The sequence below is a fragment of the Argopecten irradians genome, chromosome 1, assembly GCF_041381155.1.
Source record: "Argopecten irradians isolate NY chromosome 1, Ai_NY, whole genome shotgun sequence".
NCBI classification, from domain to species: domain Eukaryota; kingdom Metazoa; phylum Mollusca; class Bivalvia; order Pectinida; family Pectinidae; genus Argopecten; species Argopecten irradians.
The window spans coordinates 61477235-61496453 of record NC_091134.1 but is presented as its reverse complement, the minus strand read 5'-3'; the positions used below and the strand labels follow the sequence as shown (position 1 = coordinate 61496453).

The window sequence follows — 19219 nt, the reverse complement described above, 5'->3', positions numbered from 1 at the left end:
TACTTTTTAACTCAATACCATCATCAAGGTTCCGTGGTGTAGTGGTTATCACGTCTGCTTAACACGCAGAAGGTCACGAGTTCGAAACTCGTCGGAACCTGATATTTTTTTTAATTTTTTTTTAAAGAAAGAAATATTAATGCTTTAATTATCATCTTATTACATGTAAGATATGTAATTACTAATTTGATTTTCAAAATCATCGGACTCTCAAAAGTATGATGTTTCGACTTATTACCATTCACATCAAATGTGTAATTTTTAATATTTAGACAATAAACAAAATTCTAGTCTTCTTCTTCTTCTTTTTCTTTGGATCTAATCACGAAAGTTCACATTAAAATCTTGAGCAATCCACAATAGTCAACATACAAATAAAACATGTTACAAAGGAAGGGTCTGCTACCTAGGTGAGGATGGGTATCAAGATAATAATCCAGTGTCCGTCTTAACGAGAAACGAGTTGAGTACTTTGTGAAATATCATTATTTTGAGCCAATGTATCATAAAAAAACAAGAGGCCCAGAAGGCCTGTATCGCTCACCTGGTTTTTAATGTCAAGTAATGTTCTAAATACAGGTTCATTGTTTCTTTTCTGAAGAAATTCAATTATTTACCTCTAATTCCCCTATTGGGCCCCACCCCTCCTGCCCCCCTTGGGTCAGAGCCAAAATATATACAAGTTCTGTTTCCCTTCCCCCAAGGATGTTTGTGGCCAAATTTGGTTACAATCCATGCAGAACTCTAGGACAAGTAGCGATTTATAGGATTTACCTCTATTTCCCCTATTGGGCCCCGCCCCTCCTGCCCCCGGGGGTCAGAGTCAAAATTTATATAAGTTCTGTTCCCCTTCCCCCAAGGATGTTTGTGGCCAATTTGGTTACAATCCATGCAGAACTCTATGACTAGTAGCGATTTAAAGGAAATGTTGACGGACGGACGGACGAACGGACGGACGACGGACGCCGCGCCATGACATAAGCTCACCGGCCCTTTGGGCCAGGTGAGCTAATAAAGGCTTTCCCATCCAGCAGGGTGTGCCAGCCAAGCCTCTAAAGCATGGCCGTGACACTGTGATGTCCTTAGTATGCCGAACTGCCTTCCGCAGGACATTTCCAACTAACCGATGTTAAATTGAGTCGAAAGCTTTCGAAAAGTAAAGGACAACTGCATCATCCAAGACTCCCTTCGTCTATGGTCAGGAACACTTCTCTCTTTTCTCTCTGAACCCGTACTGCTAGCCGGGAAGGACGTCGAGATTAATGCCGGTCCATGCCATTACTGTGGATGATGAACACCATCAGAGACTAATGCTAGATCCTCCTCGTTGTGTGCAGAACAAAGCTGATGTTCAGTATGTCAGCTTTGACACTGGACTCAATCACGAGAAGACCATCTTTCCTCAAGGGAATACTCTGGAGGAGTCTATCTGCTTGCATTTCCCATAAGATAACGGCTTCCTGCTATTGCCTGTCTTACTGAAATCAAGCAGATTGCTGACATAGCTGCTATGTGCTGCATGACACACCTTATGGGTTGCATAAGTCCCCAGTCTCTTTCAGCGGTTCTAATTCATGTTTTTTTCTGACGCACTTACCGAGTTGAAAGCACTTTGGGACGTAAACGCTTCTTGATGCTACGCATGAGCTGCCCAGATCTTGTTTACGCTGTGGTATTCCTCGATGGCTAATTGATCACATGCGTCCTGAATGAGTGTTTCGACGACTTTGTTTTATTGGTATATTCGATGCTGGATTGAGCAATAATATTGTGCCCGATTGTTTGCGTTTGTCGTGACAATGGATGGTACTAATAAGAACAGGGTTTATTAGCGATGCTCAGTTTGTAAGATGTCACGGAGGTAAATGTCCCGGGTTGGAAAGTCAACGACTTGTTATAAGCCACAATAATTAATGATTGAAATGACGAGCTCGTTGAAATGTTTGGAGAAGTTGTGGCCATGGACATGGATTCCTAGTTCACGTCTGGTAGGTACTATATTTTCTCCCGCAATCCAACTGTCGAACTGGGGTTGAGATCGACCTATTTCTCTGTAGTGTAGTCGTGCACATGTTGGTTTCATGCCATGTTGTTGTCAGTTGGTCTGTAGTGCCAGGATTGATATCTTGTCGGTCCAGTTATAGCTTATACTTATCACCACCGATTCAGACCCATGGTCATGTATGGTGATACTTTTGCAGACAAGCTCATTCCGAAAGCTATAAGAACCCTTCCATTCATGGATGGCCTGTCTCATCTGACAATGACATGGCGACTGTGTGGGAAGAGCTTAGAAAAATCAAGCCTCCAGCCATGTTTCTGATTCATAATGAAATCTGGGTCTGAGCTATCAATAAGCTTTTCCAAGATTTCTTTTTGTTTCATATGCTCTGGAAGTAAACAAATATCATCAAGTTCTTTTCGGGGTTGGGCGTCTGAGTGTTCCGATTGGGGAAGAATTGTGAGGTGGATGGCCTTGGTGGAGTACAGAAGTGGTCGATGTTTCTGCATTTAACAGAGGGACTTACTTGGGCAGTGACGCAATTTGATGTGTTCACGGATTGTTGGTCAACTAAGCGAGCTAAGTATATTTTACATGTACCTGTGGTCACATAGGACAACATTTCCTGTTTTGATATGTTTATGCGTGGTTTATTGTGTAATTTTTGGAAGCCTGCGGTACGGTTATCTTGATCTCCAATCTGTAATTTAGGACTAGATAATGCAATAACGATTCGACGCATAGTCCGATTTACTCTGAATCTGACAGCTTGACAGATGTCTGTCCGATAAACAAGGATTACGTAACAGCGTATCGTGATAATATCATACCTTACGATATAGGCTTCTATCTGGAGGATCCTTTTGTTGCAGTCCTTAACAATATTACCCAATAAACATACATTTATTATTCAGTTTATGTGAAATCTGTAGAGATAGACATAACAGTGTTACTGGATTCAGTTTCCACGAGAGACTACGCTCGCTTTCAGTCATTGTCAACGTATACGTCAGAAAGATGTTCCTCCGGACAATATTACTGCAATTTGTTTTATAGTTAATTGGCAATGGTTGGGTGTATCTTGACTTACTGCATGTTATATTTAAAATAAACATTGACTTAATGCTCGATGATGTAGTTTGCGTTATGTTTTATTTTTAATATATTCATGGGGTTTGCATGGATACATATTTATTGTATTGCAGAGTGGTCATTTCATTAATTTTCGAAGCAATAACTAAGACAACAACGTTGCATTTGATAATGTTTTCTTTTCATTAAAAAAAACTTCAAGGCGTTAACAAATATTAATCATAACAGAAAATTGTTAAAACAATAAGGTACATACCACCCTCGATCTACAGGGGTTACTGTCACTATCGTTATATCTGGTACCCGCTATCCAATACATTGGAATAATTGTTAACGATTTCCCTAACAAAGCTTCATTTACCTTCCCGGATTTCTCCCGACTGTTTTGATACTACTAGTATGTTACTATGTAAACTAGGGTACGTGTGATCAATATTCCAAACTCTTACTACATTTGGCACTCTCGGATTTGTTTTAGTCGATGTCCCTGTGACATGAACCGCTAGAAAATTTACTTCTAATAAAGCATTTCGTGGAACTCAAACTTGTTCTCAAGTACTGGGACTGTATAGTTGTTAGGTTTTGAATTTCGCTAAATTCGGCGATTCCTCCAAATACGCAAAATTTAATATCTCGCGACATTTATCAAAATCATGATCTAATATGGTACTAAGTTTAAAGTTGTGACATAGAAATTGTTCTAAATAACCTAAGGAATGAAACATTAGCGACTTGCAGTTGACATATATAAAAATCCTACTTTTGAAAGCTCTGTCCATTCTCTATGTGATAAGACATGTTGTAAACAGACATCCATATGTTCCTTTAGGCATACAGTCTTTTAAAACATTATGCGCACTTTTCACGTTGTAACAAAGCTTTAGAATCACAATAACGCACTGTACCTTTCTTGAACTATTTGGTAATATTCTTCTTTGTCTAGCAGACGCCAGTCCCGACCTAATAAACAGGACATGGCTCGACTGAATATGCCTTTCTGCCAATTGCTGTCAACGAAATCCTTGGCAGCTAAATCGTCAGTTACATCATCAGGAAGATCATTCAAATACACTATCATGTCCTCTCGAATAAATAAATTTGGAAAATCGCGCTTCTGGAATGCAATGAGAAGAATGGTCGCACTTGAAACTGTTTCTTTGACAGTGAACGTGGAAAGTTTTGGACACCATCTGACAATGTCTAAGATATGTCCATCAATCCTTTCGGAATACACCATGTGGTCCGAGTGTTTGTAGACACAATCACTTAAGCTGAAGTCCACCAGCTCATCCAGGGTTTCTCTGTAGTTGCTAAGTATACGGCTCAATTCCGACCAGCTCTTTACCAAACGGTTCTTCCGATATACAAGAGAGGTAAGGGGCATGTTCGATTTCAAGAGCACCTCTTTCTCTGTCCACTCGTGTAGCACGGCTAGCCGGCAGTGGACGCGGAGTTTTGGTCCACACTGTCGTATCTCCTGCCAGTGAAAGTTACTCAACGCCTCGTTGTAGAAGTCTTTAGTTTTGTAGTTAGCTATAATATTCAGGCGTCGCAGTGAGCGCCCAGCTAAATGTTTCAACAAGCTAAAGTTCATTTGGTTTGGGTTTATCGAAAGTTCCCGCAGGTTCACCAGATACATTAGGTTACTTAACGAACAGCCCTTGAATGAGTTGACGATTCGTAAACTTTGTAAACAGCTGGAATGTGTCAACCCAATCGGGAGAGACTCGTTTTTCTGTCCTTGGAAATTCAAATCATCTATATGCACGTTTGCAATTCTGACATTTCTTTTACAGAATTCGAAAATTGCGGCTTTCAGGGGAGCTGAAAATGTCTCCCCTTCAATCCGTTTCAACAGTGTAAAAGACTTCACTTTTTGACTGACCTTAGAAAGGCATTCGAATACCTCCCATGACTGGTTGCCCTTTAGCTCTAGTTCCACGTCTGAAAAGAATGGCCCAAATGTTCGAACACAAAACAACAGCTCCTCGTGAAATTTTCTATACTCCTCAAGATCCTCAATAGATGCAGGCATCCCCGACGGAAACAACGCTTCCCAGATATTTTTCTCGGAATATGAAAATGTCTTCCAGACTTCCGGTCTAGAAGACGCACGCCTCCAGCCCAAACATGTGGATCGGATGGCAATTTTCCCGGCAACATCGAGATCCCTGAAAACCTTGCCCAGTACAACTTCCGGTAGGGTTTCCCAGTAAGCCGACATGGTTATAGAGCTGTTGATCTGCAACAAATTGATGACACGTACATGTAAGTCATAAAGTAGAACGATTATATGAATGAAAATATAATAAACCAAAACTTTACCAAAATATTCTGCGGCTATTTTCGAGTTTACTTAGAAAACGCAGTGGTTGATTTGGGTCACTTAATTTGTTTTCGCTACATTCCGAGGCCATAGTTTATGTTTTGCATGTGAAGGAAAAGAATCCCGTGATGTCTTGGTAGCACAAAACAGAAACTTTAGGAAAGCAGATATTTTTTCACATTTATTCCAGTATCTTGATAATTCAACTGTACAAACATACTGGATTTATAACCAATATTATAAATATTTAAATAGATTGTAATCTTCGAAAGCATTTGATTTAATATGTCAAGACAGCACAATTTCCCTCTAAAATTGTGTGAAAAAAACCTGTTAAATTAATCGATATATAACTATGAAAATATGTTACTATGGGAACGAATGCATGCGGATGGAGATTTCATTCGCTTCGAAAATATACACTACGTACTATTCACCTCATATGCTGTGGAAAATACCCTGCAGGCATACAACACGATATGTAACCCAAATGTTAACATATAGGCCTACACCAACATGAACATGGAATGAAGTACAGCTGTATGTAAAGATTGTGAAAAACTATAAATATCGATCCCATTCCTTATTTTACATCTAAGTGCCGTTTTGAGAAAGGGGACAGAATTAATTTTATAAGAAAGGTTTCGCGACATATGGACCCGAATCATATATGTGTATAGATAAACTTTCACGTGAACATTTTTTTGAGAATACTACTTGGAATGGATTGTGAAGCATCCAAGAATAAGTTACAATCACAGGAAGAAATACGAATGTTTCATAAATAACGGCACAGAATTTTTGGAAATTACATCCAGAAAGTTTCACAAACACAAAAAATAAATCTCTAGAATGAATTTCAATTCTGCTTTATTGAATTTTGGACTTGAATTATAAGTTAATATAGGTCCTGAATACATGTGCAGTTTGATTTGTTTATGTACACTGGATACTACACTTGTCACATGATAAACAAAATAATTACATGTACCATTAATTTTGGTAAATGGTGTTCACCGATGAACAGATAGAAACACAAAGCTCTTTGATAAGAATAATTATTACCGGATAAAGATGAAAATTATTGAATTATAAAGAACTATGCGAAGAGACGACTTTTTGACAGGTGCCCGGAACTTATTTCATAGGGTATAAATTACCCTGAATGTCTTACCTTCAATTTAATCCAAAGTTACTGAATTATCCATGCATTTCCGACACTGTGAATCAGACACAATCTCTAACATGAAGTGGTCTTTAACCAAAGAATACAAGAGTAACATTGAAAATGTTTATCGCCGGACAATACCTTAAATCACCACTATTATAAGTCGTGTTGCTAATAGTCATTTGACCGTTTTCGGAATACCTCTTCTCTTATCCATACAAATCGGTTAACGGCGCATTCGGGCTACAATACACGTGATGATGACTAAATAAATTAGGTAATGGAGAAGAACCAATACAAAATAACACAAATAATAAAACTTCATATTTTTGTAATATTATAGAAGTAATACAGCACAAAATAATCGATATTAAATCCCATTCTGGCAAGACTGGGCACGAAAAAAAGTCAAAAAGTAAAATAGGGCTCATGCTATGTTTACACTTAACTTTATGTCAATTTTTATCATTTGTCACATAGGCATGAAAGTTTGTTTGTTTGATTAATTAACGTTCTATTGTATATATCGATTTTTGTTTTTATATCTGCCATATATGAATAATAAGATTTATGTGTGCGCTATACTTTTACAGAGAAAATATTTGTATGTGCTCAATATGATGTATCCAAACACTTGCGACTCAGAAATATATTTTTTTTATATTTTTTTTTATTTTTGAAATCATTTTCATTTTTACAGACAAAACAGACAAAGACAATTAATTTAACATCATAAATACAAAAACAAAAGTATTTCATTTGTATCAATTTTACATGACATTCACATTTATACTTTTACACACACAAACACACACCCTCACACATATACCAAAGAGTTTACTTAAATTATTATATACATTCAAAGGTTTCCATACACCCACATTCGTTCAGACATACATGACATTTATAAGAGGTTAAGAAAGATAGGTTAGAGAGGAAAAAGTTGTATAGGAGGATAGAGTCGAGATGTGGAAATATGTATTTTTTATCTAATGGTAGAGAATTGGTTGTAAAAGTAATACCGGTAAGTTGTCAGGATTTAAAATTAATTATCCTTGGTTCTTAATTTTTTTTCGTAAAAAGAGTTCATATATCAAATTGTATAAACGGTGTCCACTTACTCCAACTTTTTATAAATTTTGCTTTCAAAAAATCATTTTGACCATTTGATATGTGTCTGTGAATATTATAATATTCTTTTATATTTTTTGCCAATGTGTTTATATTTAAGGTTTTATGAAAACATCTTGTTCTGTAAATGTATTGTTTAATGATTAAAAGTATAACATTATCGACTGATGCATTAATGTTGTTAGTTGAAAGACCGAGAAGAAAAGATTGTTTGTTAATTGAAAAAGGAATATAAAGAGCATCTAAAATAGTTTCAAAGTTTTGCAATAGATTTTGTACTTCTCGACATTCCCACATTAAATGAATTATTGTTTCTCTCTCTGAATTACAGAAAGTACACATAGGGCTAGCTACTATACTATACTTAAATAATTTTGAATTGGTGGTCAGAATATAATGAGAAATACGAAACTGAAGCCATTGAAGTTTAGTGTTTTTTGTTACTTTAAAAGGAATGTAATAAATATGCTTCCACTCTTCTTCATCTAATAAAATTCTTCTTGCCATTTCAGCTTACCTGTAGGTTCAGTTTCTGACTTATTAAGAATAGCATATAGAAATTTTGAATTTTTTATATTTGAAAAGAAAATCTGTATATTTAGGGGAACATATGGACGTATAAGTGGTAATAGGTTTTGCGGCTGAGGGTTAGGCAGACGTTTACGAACAGCAGATATTAGTCCTTGAAATTGAAGGAAGTTGGTGTGTAATTTATCATATTTTTGTAAAAATTCTTCAAAAGAGTAAAAATTTATGTTTATTTGATCTTTCAGAAGATCTGCAATTGTGTGAACTCCTAATCTATACCAAGCCCTGTAGAAAACGGGTTTACCACCAACAGTTATGTTTTTGTTATGCCAGATACTTTCTGTTAAAAAGGATTTATTTTGTAAATCTTTAACTTCTTTGGAACTGTTCACTTTATACCAGGCTTTAAAAGTATCTTTCCAAAAATCATTTGTACAAAGGTTAATACATCTTAAAATATATTCACCACCAACATTTAATAGTAAATCAAAATCAATGTGTTCCTTTAAAATAGATTTCCATTTCCCTTCGCAGGTGTATAATCTCCTGATCCAACCTAATTTAAGGGAATTAATAAAAGCATTTAAATTTACCATTTTCAAGCCACCATTAAAATATTCTTGAACGATATTGGCTCTTTTAACTTTGTCTGTTTTACCCCAATTAAAGTTGAATTCCGGAAGCATCCTTTCGTTACTGTATTTCATACTACCAATCCAAATTATTTCAGTTTTGTCTACATTCATTTTTAGACCAGATATTTTTTGGAAAGAAGTTAGTTCTGTTAGAGTCTCACGAAGTGATTTCTCAGACCCATCTAATGTGAGAAAGGTATCATCAGCATATTGTGATGTGAGAATATCAAAGTTCTCTGTTATGATTCCATTTATATTCAAATTTTTTCTTAGTCGAATTGCTAATACTTCTGCGCAAAGAATAAAAATATAGGGAGCTATTGGGTCACCTTGACGACAAAATCGTTTTATATCGAAAAATTGAGAAAGATTTCCACCTTGATTAATTGCAGATGTAACATTGTTATGTAGAGTATTAAACCATCTTAAAATATCACTACCAAAGCCAAAAAAACTTAGAACTTTCCGAATGTAATTCCAAGACACGGAGTCGAATGCTTTTTCAAAATCGATCATTAGAATCATACCAGGAATATCATTATCTTCAGTGAATTTCATAATATCATACAGTAGACGTGTATTTTCACCAATATATCTCCCCGATAAAAACCCAGTTTGATCGTGACTTATAAGTTTATCTAAAACACTTTTCATTCTGTAAGAGATCACCCCAGAGGCAATTTTATATGTGATATTCAGCAAAGAGATTGGACGCCAATTTTTCAAAAAATGTCTTGGTTTATCACCTTTTGGTATGCATGTAATAATTCCTTGCCGCTGGGTTACTGATAATTCTTCCTTTGAAAAACCAAAATTTAAAGATCGAACTACAAATTTACCAATTTTGTTCCAAATTTTTTTTAAAAAACTCTACTGTGAAACCATCTGATCCTGGACTTTTGTTATTCTTCATGTTTTTTAAAAAATAGCTTGCTTCTCTGAGAGTGATCTTCCCTTCTAGAGACTGTGACTCTGACTCTGTAAGTTTTGGTAGATCAAGGAAATTTAGGTAATTATCCAGATCAACATTATTTATATGTTTGTTCTCTTTATAGAGATTTTCATAAAACTGTTTGGTATTTTCCAAGATGTCTACTTGTTTATCTATTACTGTTCCATCTTCTTTTTGTATTTTGGGAATTATTTTAGAAACAAAGTTTCTATTTTCTAAGTTTAAAAAGTATCTGGTAGGTTTTTCTCCCTCTTCCTCCCACTTGACTTTAGATCTTATCACACTACCTTTTAATTTATATGACCGAATAGCTTCTAATTCTTTCTTTTTGTCTTCTATTTCTAAAATATCAGTATCTTCACTGTTTTCTAAATCTTGTATGGTCTGTATCAGTTTATTTTCTTTTAAATTCCTTTGGGTTTTTTTATGGGAAGAGAAGGAGATAGTTTTACCTCTAATGTTCATTAACAGAGTTTCCAAGAATAATTGTTCATCTATATTAAACTGTAAAATTGAATCATCTATGTCATCAATAGCATTTTGATTGTAAACAGGAAGACAATAATCTTTTTTAGTGTCTGTAATAACCTTATTAATCAATCGAACATATTCTGTATCATAAAGAAGAGAGTTATTGAACTTCCAAAGACCCCTTCCTCTTTTAAATTCATTAAATTTCAATACTAACTTTACAATAGAGTGATCTGATCTGTAACTAGGTTCTACAGAAGAGGAGGTGACAAAAGATAACAAACCTTCACTTACCAAAAAATAATCTAATCTTGATTGTTTCAGAGGGTTTAATTTTCTCCATGTATATCTTTTTTGGTTTGGATGGTATTCCCTGAAAATATCTATCAGATTGTATTCATCAATTATATTTAATACCTTATCTCGAGCTTGTGGATTGTTCACAGTTTTATATGTCTTATCGTAATCAAGGTGAGGATTGAGAACCAGATTAAAATCTCCACAAATAATAGACATTATATTTCCAAATTCATCAAGTGTTTCTGATATAGTGTTATAGAAATTTGGTTCATCTTTATTTGGTCCATATACTGTTATCAGAGTCATACTTACAGAGTCAATTTCTATCTCTAACGCTAAAAAGTTACCAGTATGATCCTTCTTAATTTTCTTAAACTTAAATTCAAAATTGTTGTTAAATAGAATGGCGACACCTCTGGCATTGGATTTGTAAGAATTGAAAAAACATTCATAACCCCATTCAGACCTTATCTGATTTTCTAAATCTACAGTAAAATGTGTGTCTTGGATACAAAAGATATTGTGATTTTTACTTTTAAGGTATGAAAATATGTCTTTTCTTTTCGTAAAGTCACCTAGGCCCTGACAGTTTACAGATAATATAGTGATATTACTCATCCGTTATCAAAATCTGAAAATGTATTCCACATCTCAAGGGTAAAGGTAAGAAGTTGAGAAGAGAAAAGAAAAAGAGAAAAAGAGACAGAAAGATTCTAGATGACAGATCATGAACAAAAAATATAAACAGACATGATTAGAACATATATAGAGAGTAACAATGAAAACATTTACATTAAAAACGAACATTAGAACTGACATACCAGTGTTGCACATGGTGTTCCATTGTTTCAGTCATTCACATGATTTAGACTCAAGTCTTTGTAATGAATGATATGTTGAAGGATATTTAATTATCCATGATAGGCATATTATTTCCATTTATAAGTGCTAATGTCAATGTATATTAATTTAATAAGGTGATGCATAAGATTTTGAAAATTTTGAAAGAAGAGGGAGAGAGGTAAGAAAAATAAATAATATATAAAAAAAGAAAATGGAAAGTAAATAGGATCATAAATCATACACATTTCATAAATCATGTACATTGTATATCATGACTTAAGTTAAGGGGAGATAATAAGAGCAGTGCATGGGAGAATTATGATTACCTGTATAAAGTTAAAGTATTAATGAATATATATGTAAGCAAATTTCCTTTTTGATAGTTATCACTTTTATCTTCTTAAAAAAAAAGGGGGGGGGGGGGGGTTGGTGGTACTGATTAAATGAAAAGTATGATAGCATTTATATAAAAAAAAAAAAAAAATTTCAAGATCAACAGAATATCGTACATCCCTCAACATATCATAACTTATTTAATACCTTTACATTCATGGTTTTATCTATGGGTAATAGATAATACAAATGAATTGTTTGGTGTTTTGATAAGGACATATAAATATGTAATATAACTTATATAAGTATATTGTTTTCAATAGTAGTAATAGATAAAAAAGAAATGAACATAAGCAGTTGATAATCAGTTTTACACATCTGTAAATTGATCACATATTTCATTTAATAGATAAAATATATAAGTATATACATGTATAGACACTAAATATCTTATACACAAGTATCATGAAGACCAGAGGTCAACAAATATTAATTTGGATGACCACATAATTAATAGATTATATTTACACCAGGTAGTGAAGCAAGAAAGATATATAAGCATTAAACCATATGATATCACAGTTATATGCACATGTCAAACAGGGCTTTCATTGCAAAAAGAAGAAGATAAATTTTTTTTCCAAAACACAGCAATAAATGGAAAATCATTCCATAAATAAGATCAGCTAACTGTACATGTGTACTGGTATTACATGTGTATACATATTAATGGAATAGACATTGTAGAAAATGACTTTTGTGTAGCATGTACTTCTTTCTAGAAAGGGAGGCAACTCTATTGGGAAAGCTTACACTATTTCTATCATCATGGTATGTTGATATATTATGATATTGGTATTCCTACATATTCATTAGTAGGTACATATATATAGTGCATTGATCATTCAGTCTTTATATATTTACTTCAAATAAATATTTTATATACATATTTTACTACAAAAAAGTGCAGAAACCAGGTTTGTAAGAAACTGCATTTAAGAAGCTATGTGTTACATGTATGTTGTTACATGTATGTACTAAAACTATGGTATAAAAACTAACATGCATTATTTTACCTCTATGTTGGTACATAGACAGAATCACAATTTTATTTCTCAAAAACATACACAAGCCATTATATTGCTTATTGAAGGTGACTTTGAATCTGGCTCGCAGAGTGAATTATCAGGGGGAACTTTAAAATTTATATACATTTATATATACCTTTCTTCCGCTTATGCACAACGTAGTGGGACACATAAGAGACAGTTCAGAGGTCAGTCCCATTACTGATGCACACGTAGAAGTCATTTATTCCCGCACTGTTTTCTGTCCGATATATGTGTCACTGATCACCTTCGCGTTCTGGGTATGTTCAGCAATGACAGAGTCTATGTTGTCAAATAAGCCGAACCTCACCCGTTGTTTTGTGTCCTTGCACAAACCGTACACGTTACAGTTATAGTACCAACTGTATTCTATTTTGTCACTAGCCTTCACTTTGTCCATCAGGGAAATATTTTCACTGGTGATATCCTCTGTCACAAATAGTCCAGCTTTCCTCAGCAAATGCTTATTTTTTGTCACTAACATTTTTATGTCATTATTAAAAAACTTGACAATCACTGGACGCGGTGAATTTGTGCCACGTGCACTGGGTAGTCGATGTACTGCCACAATGTCATAGTATCCATTGAGTTTCACTCCAGTTGCTGCCATTATTCTGGTCGGGAGCACTACCCTCAGGTTTTCACCTTTTTCTTCTGGTAGACCTCTAATACGAACATTGTATTTTCTAGAATATTGTTCATTACGATTGGCTTTTTCCAGGGCCTTGTTGATTCTTTGCTGTTGATTAACAAGGATTGTTTTCATCTCGGCTACAGTGTCATCTTGTTTCTCAACTTCCTCTTTGAGGTTTTCCACATCCATTTCTAAACTAGAAATGCGTCCTGCTGTTTCTGATATTTTAGAGTCAATGTATTTCCTAACATCTACTATGACTTCACGTTTCAAATCCTCTCTAATGGTTTGCACAGTTTTTGTCATGGCCACTTCCAAGGATTTATCCACAGCTTCTTGAATGTCTTTCGTACTTATTGTGATTTCTTTACATTTGCTTTTTAAGTCCAAAATTTCCTTTCTAAGTTCACTTATTTCTTTCATAATGAGGTTTGTATCAGAATCAACACTCAGTCTCATCTGTACTTGTTTTTCCTTCTCTTTCTGTTTATTCCCAGCTCTGGTCTGTGTGTTTTCATTAAGTTTCTCCTTTTTCCAAGTTTTTTCCCTCAAAGATTTTATACCAACACATCCTTCACTTGCTCCTTTACATTATGATATAAATTTCATGAAAGTCCTATTCTTCAAAATCATGTGATAGACCGAAACATCAGGAGCATGTTTACATGTGCCTGGTCTGATCAGTGAACATAACTCTCAGAAATATATTATGTAATGTCATTATAATTATATTTATTATAAGCAATCAACATATTTCAAATGCCTTTTATTTTCAAAGATATGTGCAAGCGAGTTGGATATTTATTACTTCTTTTTAATTTGGCACTTAAGAAGATACAACCGTTACCAGTGTATTAAAAGAGAATACATGATTAGTATCTTATAATACAAGGTTTATTTTGGTGCGAAACTTAGGATGACGAGGCTTTATCTCGGCTTTCCATGTCGAGCACCAAAATAAAATTTGTAGTGTAAGATACTAACCATGTATTCTCTTTATCCTGCAACTATTATGACATTCAAAACTAAATTGCAAGTTATTTACTTGGTTTCACTCGAAGGGAGACGGTTCTTAGAGACGGTTCTTTGATATGGGGGAAAAGATTCATTCACTAAACTGAATGGGAGTGTACTCCTTTTTACTACCGGGGAAAATATATAAGCGCATTCGCAAAACGTTTCATTCACCGGAAGGTTCAATTCTGGATCAAATCAGATGTGGAACACATTCAGGTGAACGTATTGGCGGATAATGCACAAGTTTATCATGCACTAGGTATTGGTCAGTATGTGGGACAGTTGTAGAATAAATTTTAATATAATTTCAAACAACATTGTTTATTCCACTTGACAGTGATGCCTTACAGAAGTCGGCTATGACATGCCACCATATTATTTAATCCATAAATGTGGGCCTTATATGACATAATTAAATAACAATACATAATATCGGCGTAGAAAAACAATGCATTGGCAAACACAATACGAAGAATTCTATTGGCTTAAATGGCGAATTGACAGCCTATCCGATCTCCAAATAATAAGTGTAAACGTTTTGTACAGAAATTCATGACAATGAATCTCAGCTGTCCTCTGAAGTAGTGGAATTCATGGCCCTGAAGGACTCCAGGGCCCAGTTTCATGAACATTCCTTTAATTTAAGGAATCCCATAACGTAAAATTCTCTATATGAAAGCATTACAGGCTCCTTAACTTAAGATTTTTTCCTTAAGTTTTGAAAAGCTTTTCTATGGGGAAATTTAAGTTAAGGAATTCCTTAAAGTTGAAACTGGCCCAGCCATAGGACATTACGGAGAGGCGAAGTGGTGATTAGAACAGATCGGAAATGGCCAACTGGTGTCACAGTCAGCAAAGGCAAGAGTACACTAGAGCTTTGCACCACTGCTGGTGAAATCTGTGACTGGGAGTTGAAGAGTTTTGCCAATAAAACAAAGAAGAAGACAAGAGAAGAAGATATAGAGTTGTAACAGTGATTATAATAGAATAGGACAACGACGGGTTAGGTTAGGTTAGTTAGGGTCACGGAGTCGCTGGAACTCCTTCATTATTAGCTAAGTGTGTGCCTAAAAGTAGGGATATCTCAACACGAGTGAAAGGTTTTGGCTAATCAACCCGAGGCTTGCGGAGAGTTGATGGTCAAAATCTTTCACGAGGGTTGAGATATCCCTCTCCACCTGACTGGCCCATGTAAGATTCTTTTTCTCCCATACTTTAACGAGAAATGGTGAAAATTCGACATGAACATTGCTGTGTATAAAAATGGTCGCTGCATGTATTGATGACGTCACTGTCTAGCGCGTGTGAGCTGCCTTTTCCCTACCCCAGTAAAAGAGTTATCTTTTCCCTAGCAACCGCGGGATAACCCTGTCAAGTATAGGAGAAAATAAGATTATGTACCTTGTGGAGTGGAATGGGGGTTATCTTGGTGAAATTGACTGCACAGTGGGACGAAGAATGCACATAAGGAGGCTACCAAATACCAATAGCTAGCGGAGCAGTGTATAGGGGAAGGAATGAATCACTTGGTTGTTCCTAGTCGAGATTGGTCACCGTCTATCATCGGTACACCGGAAATAGCTATACTCGAAGCGACACCTCAAAAATACAGCATGAGAGGGGATGATTCAGTCATTGTTTTTAATTATACAGCACAATTATGCAGACTGTATCCTGGTCACGTCGTTTCAGAAAACATTCGAATTAAATTAAATGTAAAACTTGTGGAATTTAATGCGTCTTTATTGAATTATCTGTGAAGATACATGGTGTGTACCTGCTAAAAAGTTAGATTACTCAACACATTTTCGTTTCTTTTGAAATGATTATATGGTTTTAACCCAAATCACTTTTCTTACATAAAGGGATATACATATATGTGACGGCGACTGACAAAATGGGCCCAGATGCGGCGATTATGACGTCGGAATAAATGACGTTATAAAGTTACGCACATTTTTTGCCGACGTCACCACGTTTATTTGCGGAAACTGTCAATAAAATACGTTTCATAAAGCCCGCATTTTATGTATAAATTTAACTACCTGTACAGTATCAATACATAATATAAAGGGTAGACTGGTGAGTATCAGGTGATCAGTAGGTACATGTAGGTACTTTCTAACAAAAATACAAATAAATAAATAAATATAGCTGCAAACAGGACATTAGAAAAAATATTGAGATTGTTTTTCTCATCGTTGATAGAGATAGCAATTAATTTATTCATGGCAAATCAATCAAAGATAAGAGTGAAACAACTTCTGATTTATCTCAATTAGTTTCGACTAAAATTCCAATATGCCACATGTCAGGTGATCCGGACAAATATATTTATAAATAAATTTAATACAGTTTTAACATTTTCAAATCTTATCTAGCAATACTGTTTCTTCAAGGATATTCTGGAAATTCCACAGGCTTTGCTCTTTCACAAGTTGATAATATTTTGCAATACGTCGGAACATATTTAAAATAAAATATCGAAAGTCAAAGTCGTAAAAGTCACTGAAATTATACCGAATACATTGATATACATGTAGCAAACATATCACGAGTACGGAAACTTAAAATGCAAACAGCGTGATGTTGTTTTAAAGACAAAATAAAGGCAAGAAAATTGTGTTAGAAATATTCCGTCTGAATTGTAAGAGGACAAGGAAGCAGATTTCATCAGCCGAGAATTGAATTCTGTAGATGAACCACATGTGTTTGGCTTTATACATATTGTTTTCTCTTTACATGTATACATACGTAATTCGAGTAGATAGAGATAGAACAAAAATATCTATAGAACAAAACACCTGTGGATGATCTTTAATTTTGTTTGAGAAGGAACATGGGGAATTGAAAATATATATTACTGGTTACCAATGTAATCATGTACACTGTATGTGGTTTCCAAAGGTGAACGCAAAGAGATCGGAGGGTTCGGGCTCGATTCACTAGTACTTTGAAAACATCATCTAACCCGAATAGGATGTTTCATACATTAGTCTTTTTATTTGATCATTTAATCCACATTCAATTTAGTTTTGACGGTTTTATTTACATCATCTATTCGGACTTCGTCAATTCTTAGCACTTGAGCGCATACGCATGCATGTGCATTTGACTTATTTGACTTCTTCGGTATATATATCTGATCGGTCACTCCATTAATGTTATTCGTATACCAACATTCTAGTTAAAAGAATCTGGAAGCATATACATGTAAACTTTAATCAAATGCACAGATCTTTGACTTTTTTAAATACGAACATACAAATCAATATCATTGCATGAAAATTTCCTCGTGAAGTTGTTCTTTTGGCGGTTGCTGTGGAACCATGAATATTAAAAAAAAGATATCATATTTGATTTATTAATGGCATCATTGTCGAACCATGAATATCTCTACCAACGAAAACATTTTAAAATTCCAAAGCATGAAACTAAATCACACGCGAAAGTATTTGTTACACATAGCACGCAGTGTTTCACCCCGTCACATCGTAGAATTAGATTGTTACATGTACGTGTCACAGATAATCTTGTATTTTGATAGAACGGACAATGATGTAGTTTTAGTAACACTGATCGAGCTAAACTTTTAATAAATTACAGGTGTTAAAGATCAGTCCAAAGCATAGTCATATGCACGTATACGTTTTTATGTAACGTCATTGGCAGCCTTGTTACATGACGTCAATGTTCATGACGTGATGATTTGACGTCGCTAATTTTGTCATTAATGAATCTACATGTTGCCTCATTCAAAGTCGCATATCTCTTAAATGCTTTATCCTACGGCTTTAATATTTTGTAAACGTGATCTACACACCATGAAGTAAATAAAAATGTGAAAAAATGAAAATGTGATTTTTCCTCATCTGGGCCCATTTTGTCAGTCGCCGTCACATATATTCATAATACAAAATGTTGGTAACCTGGGTTTCTTGAATGGTTTGTAGATATTAGTTTTATAAGGAGACACCATTGTACGGAGTATAGCTCGCGAGGTGTACGGAGAATAGCTAAAATTCTGATTACGGTGTACGGAGTATAGCGTAATAGTATCAATGATTTAATTTATATTTACCTCGTTCAATTGATTATTTTGGTTTGTTTGCTTCACATTGACGATCCTGTTTACACATGTGTCCGATAAAACAACAAAATCGGTCAGTAAATATAGAAAAGCAGCCAAACCTGCTAATACTTCACCCATAATAGAAAATGAATTTAAAACAGCGTTTGAGTTCTAGATTATCATTTGAATACATCTTTTTTAATTAGTATGAACTGTGGTATGCAGAAGTGAAACGATTGAATTTGGTATAACGTATTTACTTGAGCGATCTTGTAATTCCCCAGTACATGTATGTGTTACAGTGGATATATTGTCTGATAATGATAGTATAGTGTAATTATAATTTTCTTATCAAAAGCGGTGTGAAGGAACCAGTCATGTGATGGTGTACATGTTGTTTTGACGATAGTATTGCGTTTCCCCTGTTTTACTTTTAACTTTATCAGGAACGGTTGTCGTTTTAACACAATCCGAACATGCAAATATCCTTCATTCTCTTTGCTGTCGGCAGAAGGACCATCGAGTTATACGCTAAGTGTCCTTAGCTAACTATTTTTAAGTGTATTTGTGAATAAATATAAAGTTTAAACATTATACCATGGTCTG

General features: G+C 34.8%; 1 protein-coding gene and 1 non-coding gene across 3 annotated transcripts; one reads left to right on the top strand and one right to left on the bottom strand.

The window, feature by feature from the left end:
* The first annotated feature begins 27 nt into the window (after positions 1 to 27).
* On the top strand, positions 28 to 100 carry Trnav-aac (transfer RNA valine (anticodon AAC)). Its single transcript has one exon. It is a non-coding gene; the product is annotated as a tRNA-Val (tRNA).
* A 3782-nt stretch (positions 101 to 3882) lies between these two features.
* Positions 3883 to 6799, bottom strand: LOC138336538 (uncharacterized). Of its 2 annotated transcripts, none has more exons than XM_069286060.1 (2): positions 6730 to 6799; positions 3883 to 5336 (listed from the first exon to the last, which is right to left on the bottom strand). In XM_069286060.1, the coding sequence occupies exon 2, from the start codon at positions 5316 to 5318 to the stop codon at positions 3981 to 3983; it is 1338 nt and encodes a 445-aa protein (XP_069142161.1). In that variant the 5' UTR covers positions 5319 to 5336; positions 6730 to 6799; the 3' UTR covers positions 3883 to 3980. The 2 variants fall into 2 exon arrangements, with proteins under 2 accessions (XP_069142161.1, XP_069142157.1); XM_069286056.1 differs by having other exon boundaries at positions 6595 to 6794.
* Between the last annotated feature and the right edge of the window lie 12420 nt (positions 6800 to 19219).